Source organism: Lissotriton helveticus, chromosome 6, assembly GCF_964261635.1.
Source record: "Lissotriton helveticus chromosome 6, aLisHel1.1, whole genome shotgun sequence".
Taxonomy (NCBI): domain Eukaryota; kingdom Metazoa; phylum Chordata; class Amphibia; order Caudata; family Salamandridae; genus Lissotriton; species Lissotriton helveticus.
Genome location: NC_136067.1, coordinates 1539008672 through 1539029524, shown reverse-complemented (window position 1 = coordinate 1539029524; position 20853 = coordinate 1539008672). Strand labels below are relative to the sequence as shown.

At 42.2% G+C, this 20853-nt stretch overlaps 1 protein-coding gene across 1 annotated transcript in view; it reads left to right on the top strand.

The window, feature by feature from the left end:
• PAX1 (paired box 1) overlaps positions 1-12503 on the top strand; it is a 49550-nt gene extending 37047 nt beyond the window's left edge. Inside the window, exon 5 of the mRNA XM_078647049.1 lies at positions 11792-12503. Within this exon, the coding sequence (XP_078503175.1) occupies positions 11792-11889 (98 nt within the window). The 3' untranslated portion in view covers positions 11890-12503. The remainder of the gene's footprint in view (positions 1-11791) is intronic.
• The last annotated feature ends 8350 nt before the right edge of the window (positions 12504-20853 follow it).

Sequence of the window (20853 nt, the reverse complement as noted above, 5' to 3'; positions counted from 1 at the left end):
GATTCTTACCCTTTTTCTATTTCTGTTGCAATCTGAGCATTCACTTAATGACTGCAATTTCATTCTTAACCACATCATTTATCATTCACATATGTTGATTTGAGCTTCATAACATCCACAAAATTCCCCATTTACCAACTACCCATGCTAGAAACATGACTGTCCTCCCCTTTATCTATTCTTCCTCTCAGTTTCGTCCTTAGCAGATGCCAGGATGCTTTACCTAAAGCCTTGCTAGGCACCTAATTGCTTGACATGTTACTGCTTTTATATGAAAACAACAATCTCACTCATCGTTTGTTTACATGTAATAGCTGTAATATCACATTGACAGCAGAAGAGGGCTCTACTGACTGTATTGTGCATGTGTGCAGATGATAGATGTACAGTCCGGCCTCCCATGTTCACAATAAATCGCTAATATGCTGCTCCCCCCTCATCCAGTTCAGCGTGTCTACTAAAGGACATTGGGGCTTGTCAGTGGTGCTCCGTTATGCTCCAGCAGAAACCAGAATAAAGAGGAAGGCTTTTCCTGTAATCCTAGCCTGGCTTCTGATTGAGCAGAACCTTGTGACATGTTTCTGGTGTGCTGTTTACTGGAGTTGAGTGTAGGCCTTGGTCATGAAGAGCATGCAAGCTCATGTGGAGAAGAACTGCCCCACATCATTTTATTTTCAGCTTATTTCAACTTTCTATGAGTGTTAGTGTGTGGATGTTTGCTTGCAATGGTCTTGCACGTATCTGTGTTGTATGCATGAGTGTGTGTATTGTCATAGGCATGTGTCTTTATAATTGGAAAGCAAGTCGCAGAGTCATCTTGCCGCCCTTTCGTTTTAACAAATTTGGGGCCAGATGTATGAAAATTAAGAATATCAATTTCCAAATATCGATTTTTTCTGAATCGCTATTGGGAAATTGCTATTCCTTATGTATCAACCTTTTATTTTTAAAATAGCAATTCCTAATGGTCCATGAGACCAATCCCTGCTCTTAAAAAATATATATTTTTTAACATTCTCAAAGGGGAGTGGTCCCATGGTGACTCATACTTATTTGTGAAAAGTTACCACCATTTCGGTTGCATAACATTAATACATACAACTGTATTTCGGCATTTAGAAGGGAGGGTGGCTTAAACATGCCTCTTCCTAATACCTAATCGCAAACACAAATTGAGATTCTGTAGAATCGTATTTTGGTATTTGTACATCAAAAATTGCATATTTGGGGTCACAAACAACTTGAATTTCTGAATCGGGCTGTTTGCGACCTCCAGAATGTTTTTAATAACTAATAACTCAGAACACAGGTAGAGGCTACTTACTAAGGTGCACACTGACAAATAACTAAAAATTCAATCATCCCTTATTCAGAATCTCAGAACACTTTTATTGTTCAGTTACAGCATTATTCAAATCAAATATCGTCATGCAGATTCTTTTTGAACCATAAAAGTAAACACAATAATTTATAAAATACAAAATCAGAGTGTACAGAACAATCAAGTTATGATACATTTTAAAATTCAAACCCTGTTAATTTTCCACAAGTTCCTGAGATTCATAGTACATTTTAAAAAGCATGCTACATTAAAAAGTATAAATTCATCAGTTAGCATCTGTAAAAATGCAAGTGTAGGTCGAACTTGAACAAATTCCTTGTCCTTCAATTTTGGGAAAATAAAAACTCTTCCAGATTTAATAAAACATTAACAAAACATCACAAAATGTAGGGTGTCCTGTGGAGACACATTGTCGCAGCTGCTGGAACTCAAAGACCCAGGTTAATAACGTCTTCTAGTAGAAACTAGAAACAAATGCAGAAGATTTAGTCTAAACCTAGTGAGTAAAAATCGATCTCTGGTATTTTTAGTAAGGGTGAGTTAGGGCTCCATCGACTTTGTCATTCTTAAGAACCCGTACTTCTGAATCATTTGTTTTACCAGTTTGGTCTCCTTTCTATATGTAGATCTTCTTTCTATAAAGTTATCCTTTCTACCAGTTTCTGTCCCATTTACATGTACACTCAGAATTATTCAAAAGCTATCCCCTCTCCAAGTACTGGAAAGAATCCTTAACGAATTTGATCCAAGAAATTTTAAGAACATAATCAAGCAAAAGCAATCCTTTAAAAAAATCTATTCCGACCAAGTTCCTCTTTGGTCCACAGTCTAATCCCAACCAACAAAGAATGGAGGGATAACAAATCACTCAAGTAGTCGATACCCTACTCCTCATGAGCACACAGTGAAGGAGTACTTTAGGGAACGGATAGTAACTGACGCAATAATTTATTTTCTGTAATCTGGAAGCAGTTAATGCCACATAGCCCCAGATGTCACTGCCTTTTGAGACCATGGAGATGCATTTAGCTTGATAGATCGTCACCGGGATCTTAAGGGGTCTGCAACCCAATCTTGAAGCAATGCTGAAAACTGCTGCAACAGATCGAGTAAGCTCCTCGCTCTTAGCTACCACTAAGGGTTTCCAATTCATGTTGGAGTCAAACTAGACACCTAAATATGGGAAAGCATTGAACTTAGTAATTATGTGGTTACAGATACTAAATGTTTGCTCCTTAGTAGAGCTAGGACCCACCAGCATCACAAAGGACTAAGTAAATTTAATTGCCAGGTCAAGCTTCTACATAAAAGCTGTAAATGTGTTCAAAAGAGATTGCAAACCCCTCGCCGTCCTTGCCATCAGGACTGCGTCATCCATATATAACAAGACAGGGATCGAGCGGGAACCTAGTTTGGGACAATCAACCTTAGCTACCAACATAGCCTGCTCAAGGCCGTTGCTATAAAGAGAGAATAAAAAGGGGCCAGTAGGCACCCCTGACGGACCCCGCTTCCAACTTAAAAATTATCTGTGAGAGCAGGCTGGCTGGGATACCTAACTGATGCTGTAGTGTGAGCCTGAAATTTTTGCTAAAAATTAACAATATTTGGATCCACCCCAATCCCAAAATGATACCCCATAGTTTATCCCTGTTAAACTACGTCGAAATCCGACGTAAGGTCAATAAAGGACAATAAAGGCCAGGTGAAGAGTTTTGGGGAGGGCAACAGTGCATTTGCTGACAAGCAAGTAAAAGTTCAGATGTTGGCCGATGGTGGACTGCCCTTGTCTGACACCGTTTTGCTGGTCTGAGATGATATTATTCTCCTCGGCTCAACTGGACAGTCTTGCCGGCAATATCCAACCCAGGACCTTTACGACTGAATCGATGAGGGATATGGGCCTATACTATAAGGGAACTATAACTGAGGTGGACCAGGAGAGAGAGGGAGCCTCCCTGACCTCATTGCTTAAGATCTGGGTCAAAGCTGAACCCCAAACTACAATGTCTCTCGGAAACAATCAGGGGGATACCATCCGGTCCTGGAGCTTTGTTCCTTGATTGGCCCGGGATTGCCCTGAGTTACTTCCGCTAAATTAAATACCAAGTTTGACCTCTCAAATGTGGGCATCATGAGCACAGTTACCTCCTTTAGGGCTAAGCAATTCTATATCCTTTCAAAATGGATAACCCATTGTTTGGCAGCAATATGGTGACACAGGGCAGTGTCACTAGCCTGTGCAAAAGGGTTGATTGACTGCTCCAAAATGTTGAACTGCTTTAACGTGCGCTTGCTTGTGCTAAATCATCCCAGGCTTGTTCCCTAAGAGCAACGTATAGGGCCAGATGTAGGTAATTTTATTTTACCACTTCTTAAATACCGAATCATACCGATTCGGTATTTAAGAAGTGGTAAAATAGAGGGGGGGAGATGTAGGTATTTCAGACTCGGTAAATACCGAATCGTTAAGATTCGGTATTTACCGATTTTGTAAATACCGATTCGGTAATGCCCATTGATTCCTATGGGCATTGAAGCCCATAGGAATCAATGGGCATTACCGAATCAGTATTCACAGATTCGGTAAATACCGATTCCAGCAAGGGTGCAGGGGGTGTCACTTTGACACCCTCTAGCACCCCAAATACAGGCATGTGTGCCATGTGGCACACCGACATGCCCTAAGGGCATGTCTGTGTGTCACATGGCACAGGTGTGCATGCACAGATGTGCATGCACACCTGAATTCGGTATTTTACCACCCAAGTGGATTGGGTGATAAAATACCGAATTCTGAAGGCCTGTAGCACTGTAAACAGTGCTACCTACATCTGGGTTTTACCGAATCGGTACAATTACCGATTCGGTATTTTACAGATTCGGTAAATTTACCGTTTCGGTAAATTTACCAAATCTGTAAAATATTGGCCCCTACATCTCGAAAACCAATTACCGGTCGGTAACGGCCGAAATCGGCCGTTACCGACCGGTAATTGGCGACCTACATCTGGCCCTAAGTCTTTAAGCTCAGACTTATAGTTCAGCAGAGAGATAGCAACCGATTTTCTTTCTCTACGGCTATGTTTTAGAGCTCTCTTTAGGGTCCTTAGGGGCCTTGAGCAACCAGAATCAAACCATCTGGGGACAGGGGGTTGGGTTAGTTACTGGAAAGGATAAGAGTGCAGGGAACTTAGTGAAGATGTTCTTAAAAGCTGCTAGAATTGATTGATTGCGGGAAATATATCTAAACAATTAGCAAAGTCCTGTGCACAGCTATGAAACAAAGAGCGCTTAAGGTTTTCAGGTTCCACCATCGCCCACCTAATACGCCTTCACTGATCAGTTGGAGAATAAGCTCCTAGTGATCTCTGAGCATTAGATACAGTGGACAGCTGCCAGCTCAAGGCAAGGGACCCAGAATTGTGATCACTGAGAGCACTGTGTGATATGTTAAAACTAGATATTAATATAAAAAGGGCAGAGACAAAAATAAAGTCTATAATAGTGGAATAGCCCCTGCCAGAAAAAGTATGGAGAATCTGCGAAACTGAAGCATAAGCCAACTTATTCAAGGAAGAGACTAAGTTACTGTTATTTAAGCTACAGTTTAACTCCGTACCTTTCTTAGTGTGTTCCATATGGAAGCCAAGATTGATCCTAAATGATAATTTTTTGCTTCTGTTGGCATGAGGATAAATGTATGTTGAAAGTCTCAGAAAATACTAGATTAGGTGAGCCACCTTCTTTATCAGGTTTCAATTCAATAAAGGAACTCAAACAACTGAATATTAGAAGCGATCTGTGAACCTGAATGCGCATTATAAAAGTGCAATAAGTAAAGTGCAGTGGAACCAGGCATGATCATGTTTAAAGCTTGTAAAGCTGTAGAGTCGGAGAATAATTCCTTAACCCAGCCTTTAACTGGTAAAGGGATATAGATCTCTAAGCCCCCTTTGGGCCTGCCAGAGGTCAAAATAGCAGCAGAGACAAAGTAGGCTTTGCATCCCTCCAAAAAGAATCTATTCAGAGTCTCCCAAGATTCCTGTAAAATGATCACATTAAACTTTCTAATAAATGAATGCCAGTATGGATCGTTAAATTTAGAGGCAAGCCCAGCAGTGTTCCAGCTCTCTAACTTAAGATCCTTAAGGTGGTGCATAGTGGAGCCATCAAGGGAGAGAGCAGTGGAGCAGTCCACAAGTGGGATATCTGGGGTTGGTGATAAAACAGGAGGTTTAAGTCAATCGCAGGATCCCAGGGAGTTCAAAGGGGCAAAGCGATTGACAAACATCAAGGTGGTAGATATGGGAGACCAGCATGAGGAGCGAGATGATGAAGTTGGATGAGCAATCTCCATCGAGGACGCGATCTTGGACCTGGCCAGGCAGTCCACCCGAACTGAAACTCCTGAGGTTCCTCTACCATGAATATTAACAGAAGGAATACTCTCCACATGGGTCAGACACCCGTCAACAGAATGGCAAGAGAGGTGATGGCCTCCTTGAAGATCTTTCATAGTCTGCACCAGGTTTCTCACGTATATTTCTATGGGATGGAATAAGCCCTTGATAAAAGGTGTCCAATTTAACGGATAGACTGTCCAAGGACACTTGAATTGCACTGTTAATGAGAGAGTCCAACAAGTTGCCAGGAGCCCACTCATTAATTGGTGTGTTTCAGGAGTGCGGTCCTTTTGTTGCTGTCCCCTCTCTTCTTGTTTCTTTTACATTCAGGTGGAAGAGAGGTGTGAGTGCTGCCCCAAGGTCTCTCACAGATAGCGCTCCCATCGTAGGATCATGGTTTACTAATGCCTACACTTGTGCATTGCTAGTGCGTCCTTCTGCCGTACCACTTAATGGGAGGGTACTGGCAACGTGTGGATCCTGAGGCAGAAACATCAAGCATCAGAGAGGAAACCGAGTCAGGGATGCCACCAACAAATATGACACGAGTATCGTCCGATCTCTCCTGCAAGGCAAGTACTTCCTCCACATTGGAGATTTCATCATTCAGTGCACTCATGGCAGACAAGAGTAATGAAAGTATACTCATCTTACCCTGCCAAGATTTAGATAGGCTCCAGTCCAATTGTCAAACGGTATCCCCTCCAGTCGTGGCCTTACATTTTCCCATTTTACCTTCGGTGGTTGTACAGCCTCAAGAATTAAAGAGCAGTTGTTAGAGTGGATGCTCGGTCTGGTCTCGGCCGGGCTTGGACGGGCTCAGATGGGCCCACCATTGACCCGGGCGCAGATGGTCCTAGCATTGACATGGGCGCTGTCTGTGACAAGGGTGGTGGAGAGGCTCTTTGAAGTGCAGTTGCATGGGAGATTCGGGTGGCGGCCTCTCCTCCTTCGGGCCATAGGATTCTGGGACTTTGAGTCTCCACCAGCACCAACAGCAAACAATGGCCATCAAGCAGGTAAAATATCCCGCGCCACGTAGGTAGCAAGGCGCTTTGTAGAGCAGTGGAGTGGGAGATCAGGGTGGCGGCTCCTACTCCTCCAAGCTTCAGAATTCTGGGACTTTGAGGCCCCCACCAGCACGATCAGCAAATAATGGCCCGCAAGAAGGTAAAGAGTCCAGTGCCGCGGGCGGTGAAGAGGCGCTTTTTTAGCGCAGTAGTGCAGGAGATGCAGGTTGTGGCCCCTCCTCCTTCGGGTCTCTGGATTCTGGGACTTTGAGTCCCTGCCAGCACCAACAGCAAAGAATGGCAGCAAGCAGGTAAAGCGTCCGGTGCAACTTGAGGCGGTGAAGCACTTTGTAGTGCAGCAGCTCAGGAGATGCATGTGTCAGCCCCTCCTCCTTCGGTCCTTGGGATTCTGGGACCTTGAGTCCCCACTAGCACCAACAGCAAAAAATGGACAGCAAGAAGGTAAAGCATTATTAAAGTGAAATGCTAGTGGGCTTAAAAGGCAGACGGATTATTTTAACCATTTTATGCAAAGAAGGCCAATTGCGCCTTTTATTCCTTGATGTGAGGTGCCAACTGGGCCTACTAAGTACTAGGTTCCTGTGCTCATGTTTAGCAGTCTCGCAAAGATATTTTCTGGATGCCTCTCTTTCTGTCCTCTCGTAAGCTTTTTTTAGTGATGTTTCACAGAAAAGGTTTTCATTACACTGTTGTTAGTTTTAGCTTAAAAACCCCAAACCTAGTTTATGTTGCCCTTGGGCGAAGGGAAGAAGAGAAGGGGAAGAGTAGTGAGGGCTGCACTGGGATATCTTCCTCATTGGACATGCCAGTACCACTTTAATGGAGGGGAGGACAAGGCCAGGGAGAGATGGAGATGGTGCAAGGAGGGAATTAATGCTTAGCCCAGCTGTGGTATATTTGCTATGTGTTACATACTTCAGCATGGTTCTGGGTGTACACCACTCATACAGAGCATGAACAAACATGACATTGAGGGTTAAAGTGTCCTTTGCTTCTATTTCTTCTAGGTTGGCAGAAGATAGCATATACTTTGCCACTGTTTAGTATGGTTTTTCCGCTCATTCCAGAAAATGGATTCTCCTGTCTAATGGGTAAAGGAGTGGGGATGGGGGGAGGAGGGCACTTCAGAGAGAAAAACAGAGAGAGAGAGAGAGAGAGAGAGAGAGGAGAGACATATTGTGTCTATATATGACTAGTAAATGGATAAAAGTGAGTGTTTAGTGAAAATGCTGATTCCCCAAGTAGTTCCTCAGTTTTTAGGGGAACCTCAGAGTCCAACTCCATAATGAGGCAGATTTTCATTACTGGTATCCCTAGTGGAAGTAACTAAAGAGGTGGGAAAATACCAAATCATTTTCTGGGTCACTTGTAATAAGGACCTTGGCCATCACCACAATATGTATTCACGGGTTCCTAAGTAGGGTCATAGACTGCATCCAGCCCGACTGCGGACGTAAAGTTAGGAGTCGTAAGTGATATCTGTGAATACGAAAAATCGTAAGTGCCTACTGTGAATACCAGAACTAGTACTAGTAGTTTAGGATTTTGTCTCAGATTAGTTCTGTAAATCGGCACCACTATGTATTACTGGAATACCTATGTAAAAAAAAAAATACCTATGTATTTCTGGCCCCATACATCAGCTTGGTATTCTGCATCTGATTCCACAAATACTTCCTAATTATCCTCCAGATTTTCTTCTGAAGATTTTGGCTGCTTTTAGCAGGTAAAGTCTCCTTGTGAAAGTAAACAGATCAGTGGTGCTTCTGCAGATCCCTAAATTCCAGTGGGGCCGACTACTATCTGTGGCCCATCTTAATTAAGTGGCCACTCGGAATTAAGTCCTTTGACTGTATTACATAACTGTAAGCCGATCGCTGTGTTTTGATGATGCCTCCAAAACTGGGGGATAACCTACTGCTTCCTTATTCTGGCAGACTTGACCTGCTACTCATTTGTGATAAATACTAGGAGACAAAAACTGTTACAGTTACACCACTTGGTAATTACTGCAAGTTTGTAAATAATGCATTCTGCATTGGCATAGCCAATCAGTCTTGCCTTTTGGCAGCCAATGCCGACCATCAGCTTTATCATTTTTTTCCAATGCTGTTCAGCATCAGCAAAACGATAAACAAAATACTTTTTGCCAATGCTGTGCAGCATCAGCAACAACAAAAGGCTCAATGATGTGTACATGCACATGCATCATCACACATGCACATCTATGCTTCAGGACTCCATGGAAGCTCAGCATGACGCATGCCTGCATCACCATGCATGCGTGCCCACACAACATGGTGCAGCCATTTTTTTATTTGGTATGCTAAGGTGGCAACCGCCAGTCTTGGAGCAGTAAATATAAAAAGAACTTAAATGCATATGAAAGCACATTTTGTAAAAGGAGATGAGGACAATGGAGAAACTTGAGGTGGAGAGGGAGGAGAAAATACACCAAAAAAAGCAAAAAAGAACCAGGCATGGGAACAAAAGCCCAAGTCGGGAAGGAAAAAGAGGGAACAACACAGGGTGTGTGGGGGCAGGTATTCCAGGAGAAGCAGCACAAACGGGAGAGAACAAGTAAACACATGTACTCACAGAGTGCTGAAAGTAAAATAATAAAATATTTCTCTTAAAGTCAGCCAATTATATCATAGTGAAGAAAAAATGCTCCACTGCAGGACAAACAATAGGGAACAAAGTCCTAAAATAAGAAGCAAAGAAGTAATAAAGACAAGAAACTTTTCCAATCAAGAGTAAGGCACTGACCCAAAGTCCACTATGTGTATATATTTTTGTGTATTACCCCCACATGCATCATTGTAGGATTTTGCACTTCCTAAATTGCGAAAATTAAGGAATCGCAATTTAGGAATTGCAAAATCCTATGCATCAAAAAATCCTAAAAGTTTTTAGGATTTCTTAATTTTCGGAAATTGCGATTCCTTGCAAATCGCAATTAAGGAATGGCATTACATTGATTCCTATGGGCCTAGAGGCCCATAGGAATCAATGCCGTTTTGCATTTTTTTTTTTTTGCACTCGCAATTTGTTGATGCATTGCAAGGGTGCAGAGGGGGGTTCAAAGGACCCCCCCCCCTGCACCCCTGAAATGTATTTTAAAGTGCATGTTTCACACACACATGTCCTAAGGACATGTGTGTCTGTAACATGAAAGTTTCAAAAATGCATTTTTTTGCTTTTTTAAAGATTTTCGCAAATTAACACGAGGGTCAACCTCGTGTTAATTTGCACTTCCTATTTCAAAATTCGCAATTTTTAAAAAATTGATGCATTGCATTTAAGGAATCGCACAAATGCGATTCCTTAAATGCATTCGCATTTTTAAGAAATGCAAAAAATAGCGAATTTTGAAACTCTGTTTCATGCATCCCAAAAACGTATTTAGGAAGCGCAAACGGCCGAATTTACTGATTCGCACCGTTTGCACTTCCTAAATAGGTTGATGCATGTGCCCATTAGTGATAATAGGTATTTGATAACGTATATCTAAAGCTGTTTGCAAGCAAGACCTAACATTTGCTTTGTAGCTTGTTTCCTGATCATTGTTTTTCCTAATGTTTTAAACGAGGGTCTCCTGAATCCAGCACTATCAATAATGCATTCATTCTGAAGCACTAGTAAAATAGCCGTTTGCTGGATGAATTACATATAAAGCTGTGTTCATCCTGCCAATATCAGAATCTGATTGCGATGAAAAGACAGCCACTGAGAATACTAGTAGTAGCACATGATATTGTGCTATAAAGAGTATGAGGATGTAGCAGCAAACTATGGAGCTTATTTACAAACCCCTTGTGCTGCCGGTGCGTCACTTTTGTGACGCACCGGCTGCCCATTTTTGCTGCCCCGTATTTGTAAGGACACTAAAAGCCACCCTGCTTGGTTCTTCCTATCCTTGTAAATACTGCCCATTTACATGCAACACTTTGCGTGAAAGGGGCGTTCCATGAGTGTTGCTGTGGGAACACCCATGGAACCTGACACATTCCCAGATTTACGAGAAATCATAAACCTGGGAATGCCTCCGAATTCTACGCCTCCCCAGGGGAGGCATAGGGAGGTGCAACGAGGAGAAATGTTTTCATTTCTCCACATTTTTTCCCATTCATATGTGTGCTGCATTCTACAGCACACATAGGAAGAGGAAATCACTTCTTGTGATTGATTTGGTGCAGGAAGGTGTCACTTCCTGCACAAAAACTATCATCCCCGTGACAGAGGCACCCTTGCACCATGTTGCAAGGGTGCCTGCGTTAGCGCATGCCAGCTCAGGGGAGAGCAAAGGTATCTGTCATATTGTTGTAGATATGACGTATCCCTGTGCTACCGAATTAACGCACCACGGCGCAGCCAAATGGCTTGCGGCACCGCGCTGCGTTAATTCCTTGTAAATATAGACCCTGACGTGAACCAGTTGAGTTTTGAAAGTTTATTATGCCTCGGCAATATTTTTAATTACGGTTGAGTACTCCATGTAATTTCAGGAATTTTGTGGTACGCTTGTTACTCAAATTTCTAACATTATGCCTGTTTGCGTAATTACGCGACATTCGCGGTTAAAATTTACCACAAATGTGCAGTGCGCCGTAAGAAGTTGCCAGTAATGCACTCAGACAATGGCTGCTGTTCAATGTACTCTTGTTTTGCATTTGTTCCATGGTAGCTCAGCAGCCGTGAACTACCCCCCTCTGGCTCCAGGCCTGAGTGTAACATTCTCAGGTTTCAGAGAACACAGATGTAATCAGGCGTCTATTTAGAGAGTCGATTGGGCATAAAAACGCCGCTATTGTGCCAACATGCTTAGTTCTTACAAACGTATAATTCTGTGCCGCATGAAAAACAGGGGCTTTGTTGTTCAAAATGCTTCCAGACCTCGCGGAACACGTGCACTGTTCCAGTTCCAGTGAAAACAGACTCCGCTCTTTGCTGGGTGTCTGTGCGTGTGCTGCAGTTGCCCACATCTGATGCCTTCTTTTCTTTTTTTCCAGCATTAGGGATGAACAGAAAATCTTCCGGTTCACTTATGAAAACGCAGGAAGCCCTCAACCTCGTGCACGGACTTTCAATCCCAGCCTCCTCGTCTTAGGTTGCACGGCTGGGCCGCGGACTGCTCGTAAAACAGATGTGTAAATTAATTGTGTGCGACATTAGTGATGTTAAACGCTTAACAGTTCCCGAAAGCACTATAAAGCTTAGCAGTGTCCACTTTTTTAAAGACTTTGAGGTAACAACAAGTTGGAATCCTGGTTCCAGACTACAACGGATCGCCGCACACACGATGGAACCCGGCCCTTGCTATTCACTCAGCGTCATTTTAAGTTATTTTGTAAATTGTTTGTTGGCAAAATGTTCCTTTTTCCCACAGCAGCCATTAATCAATCACCCTTCACTTCCCTTCCTTTCCCCTTCCTTTTCCCCTCCCCTCCCCCTCCCTTCCCTAAACAACGGCCATGTGCTCTAGCATATTTTATATTTATGAATATTTCAGTCTCCATCCTGGTATAATATAAACTTCTTGTTTAAAGCTTTACAGGGAATTTTCAAGATTTTGCCAAGCGGTTAGGTTTTAAATGCAAATTACAGTGAGTCCAAACAGTCTCTGCGAGTGTAATGTATATCTGAGATTGTAAATGTACAAATAAGCAACATCATTTTATATTTTTATAACAACAGCTGTAAATATCTTAAATAAAAAATGATTAAAGCCATTTTAGAGACTTTGCCCCCTATTTTTCTGTCCCTTTAGGGGCCTTCAACGAAAAACATTCTGCTGAGGATCATGTAGGCAGGAAGTACCACCGTTTTCCATCTCTGGCCTCCCACTTCCTATGCTTAAACGGGTGCAATTAAAACCAGTCTGTCCTATTCTCATTGGGACTGGAATTATGTCATTCTGCAGCTGTGGCATTTTCCGCATAATTATGGATTTGCTACACTACCAACATTCCATCATCTTCTGCCTAGTTTGTAGATTTTAACAAAAAAATGTTTCTAGGTCAAGCAGATGAAAAGTTACAAAAAAAACACATCAGCAAGTGTTGCCCCGCATTGACAGGCCCTTTATCACGGAGTGACAGGTTCCATTTCTTTTCGGATTGCTAAATTTAGGGGTTAGCATGAAACTTATTGGGGTTAACCTCTGCCCGGACAGTGTTAACATTGTGAAAAAGACCACACAAGGAAATAATACTGCCACAATATGTGCTGCATTATGCCGCATAATTTGTCTTTTCTTGCAGCGTAATTCATTTAACAGTGTTGCATAAATTGTTCCTCTCCTGCCGCATAATCCAGTGGTCCTGCTCATTCTGAAGGCAGTTCATGAAGTGTGTCGTTCTTATGTACCTCACACATTTTCATAATGCCAACCGTCTGGAAGACATACTATGCGAGTCACACTTTACTTAAGACTTTTGGTGAGTGTCAAGGGGCATTTTCCAATCTTGGTACCTAACCACGGCCCTTCACTCTACTCTTTGTATTGTAATTTCATTTATATAGCGCTTACTACCCCTGACAAGGCATCATAGCACTTTTTCGGTGAGTAGCACGCTACTCTGGAACCCATAAAGGATTAGTGGTGAATTAGTATAGTGAGATATGAAAGTAATTTGAGTGGTGGATATGTTAGTCAGTTATTTGGATTCAGAAGGATAGTGGAGGGATAGAACAAGGAAAAGGTTTGCATTTATATGACGCTTGCTACGCCTGATGAGGTGTTGAAGCACTTTTTTGGCAAGTAGCACACTACTCCGGAACCCATAAAGGATTAGTGTTGAGTTAGTATAGCGAAATATGAAAGTCATTTGAGTGGTGGATATGTTAGTCAGTTATTTGGATTGAGTAGGATAGCGGAGGAATAGAAGAGTCTGCCAATCACTGAGCATTACTTCTTGAAGGTAGTTTTAACCAGTTTCCACTGTCGTTCATTTCAAGAAGGCAGTTAGTCCCAATACCTTCTATTTAGGAGGGTCCAACTCAAGTGCACATTTTCAGGACAACCACCGACTACCGCTAATGGCTTTCTCTGCATAAAGAGATCATCTCACTGGCTGGAGGGTGATCTCCCTTAAGACTAGTGCAGTAGTTCATATTGTACACTCACCGTACCCATGAAGCGATAATGCAGCATCGGACAAAATAGTCCAGATCACACTCCTAGAAACAGCCATAAAAGTTGGGTTCACTATTTGATCACTATTTCCAGTCTGTTGTCTCTATTTTAGAATTACTGTCACCATGAAAAGTTTTGTTACTCAAAGCCTCTGTCCTGTGGCCCAAGAAAGTTGAATTCTTTAAGCTGTCTCAATGTCAAGGAGGACCTAGGGGCATATTAGCAACAAATAGTGATATTTATCGCTAAATGCGCTTGTCGCATTTTTTTTTTATCGCTGCCTATCGCCGGATATTATCGCAGAGATAACATGTTATTAGCAAGGTTTATCTCTAATGCGATAAAATATCCGGCGATAGCGGCACAATGTGTGAATATCTCTGGAAATCCAGCGATATTCAGGCATTAACGCTAATGGGGACTTAACCTGAATATCCACCTCCCGTTGGATAAACAGGTTAAGTCATGGTCTGAGCAGGCGTTAGGTTCCTATTTATTTAATCAGCTTATAAAGCGCACTGTCACCTTGCAGGCATCCTGGCGCTGGTGGGTACATGAGAGGTGAGAATATGTATCGGGCGAGCACAAGAGACTATGGTTTAGGAAACAACCAGGTTTTCACACATTTCCTGAAGGGGAGAAGCTCCCTAATTTGCCTAATCTCCCAAGGGAGGCCGTTCCACAGTTTGGCCGCTGCCACCCCAAAAGATCTACCCCCTGACCTGACTTTTCTAAATCTAGGTACTCTCACCAATCTGGCAGATGAAGTACGAAGCAATCTAGTGGGAGAGTACCAAACAAATTTTGCTTGCATTGCTGGGGGTCCTAGCCCATGGAGGGCTTTGAAAACAAGGCAGAGGGACTTGAATTGTACTCTCTGCCTAAGAGGGAGCCAGTGGAGTTCAGCCAGTGCTGCTGACGTGGACGATTTTCTAGGCAGCCCTAAAATTAATCTAGCTGCGGCTGATTGAATTCTTTGAAGCCTATCCAACAGGAAGCTGGGGGAATCAAGTAAGAGGGCATTACAGTAATCAAGCTGGCTTAGGATTGTACATCTAGCCACTAGAGCACGCGCATGAGAGGGTAGTAAAGGCAAGATCTTCTGAAGGGACCTAATGATTGCAAAGCAGCAAGTTGTAGTTTTCGCAACCTGAGCTTCCATGGTAAGTCTATTATCCAGCATAATGCCCAAATTACGGACAGTTTCAACTGGTTGAACTTTGACCGATGTTTCAGGGGGCCAGAAATGATCTGGTGATAATCGTGCTTAGCGCTACTTTTTTAATCGCTTCGCCTGCCTTCCTAATAGGTGATAGCTGTGTTAGTGACTGCTTTTAGTCGCTAACAGGTTGGGTACGCCCACTTTGCATGTCATTAGCGATAAATATCGCTGACATGCAAAGTGGGCCCCAAACCGGTCGCTATCGCCTAAAAGCTGTCGCTAACTGCTGTTAGCGACAGCTTGCTCATTGGCCGTTAAAATTATCGCAGCTTTAGCGGGAAAAAGTCACGCTAAAGCGGCGATATTGGCCTTGCTAATATGACACGTTACTGTTGGTTTGTTTACGACTCTTGATTTGCACACTATATTACATTCAGGTCATTTCTTAGACTATGGCCAAGTGTCGAGTTGTCTAACTGGTCACATACTCCTCGTAAAGGACACTCAGTAGCAGCAAATACCACAAAAGTAGCCTTCTCCTATAATGCCACTCAATGCTTAATTTGTAAAAGAATGCGTGCTATGGCCCAAGGTCAGTAGCCCACGACCGGCACCACTGAATGTAAGCTTACCGAATACCAAAGCTGCATTGTTTTGGTTCCTCCTCATGCTCGCAAATCCTCTTCCAGACACTCCTTATCTCTTCACTTCACACTTGCATATTCTTTTTTATTCATGCTTTCTGCTTTTGTCCCTGCTCCTAGCATTTTCTTCTTCTTCCTTTCTGCTTCTCGTGCATTTCTCTCCCTTACTCTGGATAAAAGTCTCTATAGGAAAAATAAGTGCTGGTCCCCAAAAGTGAAAGCCTGTTTGTCTAAACCACAACCACCAGCTCAAATACAACATTAATGTCACTGCTTCCTCCAAACAAAGGCATATATTCAGTAACTTCACTGATTGGAGTCCAAACTTAATGCTGGGAACATAATTTATGCAGGTCATGCAGAAAAAAGCACTGCTAAATTGCACACAACAAACCAACCCAATAAATACAGCACACCACAACAACGAGACTTAGACAGGAGAGAAACCATTGCTAGAGATTTACAGTGACTGTCTATTACCTCCCCCTAAAAAACTCAAGGCTTCATTTATGTGTGTTTGCCATAGGGCAGCGCAGTAGGCTATCCTGCTGGGCTGCACTACAGTAAAAGAAAAGGGCAGGAATTACCTTTTCCCCTGTGCCGGCACACAATAGGCTACCGTGCGCCAATGCAGGCACCTTTGCACCATGGTGCAAGGGTGCCTGCATTGATGGGATGGTGGTTTTGGTGCAGGAAGAGAAGCCTTCCTGCACAAAAACAATCACTAGAGGCTTTTTCCTTTTTTTAAATAATGCAGCACACATAGAAAAAGGAAAAACGAGGAGAAATAAAAATATTTCTCCGCGTTGTAGCTCCCTTACGCCTCCCATGGGGAGGCATACGATTTTGGCACTGCCTCAGATTTACGATTTCTCATAAATCTGGGGCAGTGTCAAAATGCCATAGATGTTGCTGGGAACGCCCCCAGCAACAACCATTGCACTCCCCTTTAATGCAGAAAACTGCCTTAAAGGGGACAATATTTATGTGGCAGCATTAAGCCAAAACATGTGGCTTAGTGCTGCCTCATAAATATGGAGCAGGCTCCTGTGCCAACGGAACGTCTCAAAAACTGAAGGACCTCACTTTCCAAACAGTCACCACGAGTGAAAAATAAGAATAGTGTCTTTTTTCTCGAAAGAGTCTTGAATAGCAGTCAAATTAATTATGGTTTTTGTGAATGCCCTCTAGAATAATTCTATCTTTAAGGCTTTTCTTTAGCGAGCAAGATGGCTCAGTGAGTTAACTGCTCCATTTCCCAGCAATCATCCAGAGGTCATGCATTTGAATCCCATCAAAGTCGACTCACCCTTCCATCCTTGTGAGGTCGTTAAACCGACAATGCTAAATTGGGTAATATTAACATGTGATATTTACAGTGCTTTGAAATGGCAGAATTTGTAAGAAGAACTATACAATACTTGACTTTGTGTTTCTGAATTAAGTGGGTCCATTATGATGTCGGGCGGATCGCTACCCCCTACATTGCCAAGTACAAGGTGGCAGGCACCACGTGGTGCCTATCATGTTGTGCATGGCAATGCACAACATGCACATTTGTCTTTGTGGAGGCTGCTGCTTACAGCACTGCCCGCACAATGATAAATGTGTAGGAATGCGACCGCCAGGGTGGCGGTCGCATCCTAATCTGCTTTGGGGGACTGCCGCACCCATATGGGCCGGTCCCAGCAACGCTTGGGTGGCGGGCAGATCCTAATGAGGGCCTTAGAATAAAAGAAAAAGTACGCTGTGGAAGAACATTTGGCCCTTGATTCTTTGGAGTCTTCAAATAAAAAATTTGCAAGTGTGATTTGGCCCTCTTTTGTTTATGTTGTTGCTGGTTAGGTAAAACACTTCAGATTCCCAGTCACTGGGAACCAGTGGAGCCCCATCTTTGCATGGGAGATGTATTTTTATAATTTGAATTAAGGGTGAAACATGCTGCACTGTCCGCAACAGTTGGAGACCCAACAACCTATTGGTGTATTATTTATATCGAGGCCTGATCTTTCTCATCACAATCCTTACAATTTGAAGTTTCCCTGTGAACTGGTCTGCATAAGAAATTGGGTTATTGGTCGAGAGGGGTTGGAGCTCCACTCAAATAATAAACGGTTCACTGATAGAATATCAACGCCCAAAATATCCCCATACACGAATATCGAGCCATAAATATCGATGTTAAAAATATCGACCTCCCAGATTTATAATGGTAAGTATAAAAATACCGAAAAAAAAATTCGATGTAAAAAATATAGATGTACAAAATATTGATTTGTTAATACATATGTAATACAATAATGTTAAATATATTAAAAAATAAAATTAACTTAAAAAGCATATATGGATTTATTATACATTTTAACAAATATAAGAAATACATTTAATTTAAAAACATTTAAACATAGATATATAAAATGTAATATATATAAATATATATATAGTTTAAAACAATAAACCATTTATTTTAATTTATTTGTACATTTTATACATATATAAACATTTACAAATATATATATATATATATACACTTATAACATAAAATCTAATAAAATATGACAATATATTATAAATTAAAACATTAAAATATTTAATAGTCTTTAAACTTACATTTTATACTCCATTGAGTGCAACAGTAGAGAAAATGTTGGATAGCAAAGGGGTAAAAAACAACTATCCCTACCTTAGTGAGTGCAATAGTAGGGAAAATGTTGTGTAGCGAAATGGGTAAAAAATACTATTCCAGCTAAAATAAAATTAATAACTGCAAAAAATGTAACACCTATATTGAAAAGCAATACTTATACAAAAAAATAGTTCACAGTTTTAAAATATATACTAGAATACATAATTCTAATTAAAACATCGATATTTTAAACACCTATATTTTTAAAAACGATATTAATGACTTTAATATTTTCAAAAACAATATTTCTTACCTCCAAGTCGATATTCTTTACCACGATATTCTTGCTGTTGATATATCTGCATAACAATATTCCCAACTCGATATTTGTGTATGTCGACATTTCATACTCAATATTCTGTCTGTGCACCATAATAAACACAATCCTTGTTGGGGTGAACCACAAAAAGTCACTAAATTAACCAACTAAATTAACCAGTGCTTAACCCTGTGGTGGCTAGGCACAAAGCAGCAAGGCTTAATTTAAATGTGTAAAGTATTTATGCAGCACACAAACAGTAATAGAGTGAAAATGCAACACAAGAACATTTTTAAACCACTTTAGAAAAATTAAGTAATTTTTCAAAAATTAAATGACACTGAAACAATCGAAATCTTATCAGTTTGAGTTTCTAAAATTTCAGGTAATAATAGCGCCAAGAAGCACAAAGTGCCACTCACTGTTATCTGGTCAAATTTGAACGATGGAAAGTCACGAGTTCAGCCCAACTATGATGGAGCAAAAGGTCAGGTACAGGGACCAGGTTAGTCCTGCTGAAGAGTTACCTTCTCTTGTCCAGGGCAAAGGGAGCTGTTTGCGTTAGTGGGAGCTGTGAGGAGGAGGTTGTTGACATGAGGAGCAGGTCGAGCGTCACGGACAGTCATTGCTGTAACATCTACACCCAGTCCTTGCTGGAACTTTGCGTTGGTTGATCATCGGGGACGGTCACTGTCAGCGTGAAGATCAGGTCCCACTGGAGTTTTGCGTTGGCGGTTGTCATGGATATCTATTCTTGGCATGAAGAGGTCAATTCGCGGCCATGAGGATCCCAAAACCTTTTTTAATTTCACCTTTTATTCTGTAGGAGTTCTCACTGATGCCAGGGAAAGGTCTAGGACCTGGGGGCATCTCTTAGCGTTAAGTACTCACTACAACAGAGGCCAGAAGCAGGGTTTAGACAATCCTAGTTGGTGCTGCAGGGAGGCCTCTTGAAGTTGTTGTGCCCCTGTAACTCTCACAGAAGGTCAGCTAACTGCCCCTTGGAGTCACTCTGGAGAGTCTAGGCTCAAGGCAAGCAGGCTCATTCATTGCTTCAGTCAGCAGAGCAATCCCTCTTCATCAGATACCACGGCAGTCCTTCCGAATCGTCCACAGGTCCGGAGTGTTCTGAAGAGATGTACTGAAGGACCAAATTGTATAACTGTTTCCAGCAGTTGTATGTGGGAATTTCCTTACCTACCCCAAGAGGGTCAAAACAATCTAGGGTGACAAAATAAAGGGTAGGCCTGGAGTCCGATTCCTTTGTGTGTGCTGCAGGCAAAGCCCTTTGAAGAGTAATCAGAGCAGGGAATAGCTCCTCCCCAGCCATCCTGTCAGAAAAAGTAATTCCCTTCACACCTAGGCCTTCTTTGTTCCCATGTCTGAAGGCAATACACAAAACCCCACTGCACCGGCGATCCATGAGTGGAGGGGCAGGTAATAGGCAGCAACGAAGGAGGTGAACTGTATACTTCCTCACTACCACAGGATTTGCTGGCAAGGCCAAGCCATTCAAATTGAGGTGTTGGAAATAGAATCGCGAGTCAGACGTTTCATTAGGCGCTTAGACGCACAAACACCTGATTATAGGTACCATAGGAATGTAGGGTGTCGCTGTCCCTAATTCCTATTTTTATATGTTTTATTTCACATCACCGTCCTGAAGAAGCGCACCGGTATCCAGTAGGGACCAGTATTGAGCGCAAAACATGTTGACCTATATTCACTTTTCACCCACATACTCGGATAAGAGAGCAGCAGGACAATACTCATCCCTCTACTACATTTGTTTATAAGAGGTTCTCCGTATCCTTTTTCTTTTAATCTTACCTTACGGACCCCTGATTAAAACTTGTTTTCTGGGTACCGAGGAGGTGATTTTAACTCACTCACACACTTGTAAGGCCCACACACCCACATGCACAACTGCAGTGTCTCCTTAAAGATCCCCGACAAAGAGCCCTCTTGCAGGGCCAGTGGGGGACAGCAGCACCACCCCCACGAGGAGTAAATGCCCGATGATGAAGCCTGACACTTGCAAGGGTGTGTAAGGGCACTATTTCTAAAATGAGAAATTCCCCACCTTCATCTAGTTCCAAAAACGAGACCACACTTTAGTATCTTTAGCTACTCAACAAGAATAGGTTGTCCTCTGTATAATTGGAAGAGTTACCCCTTAGTGTTG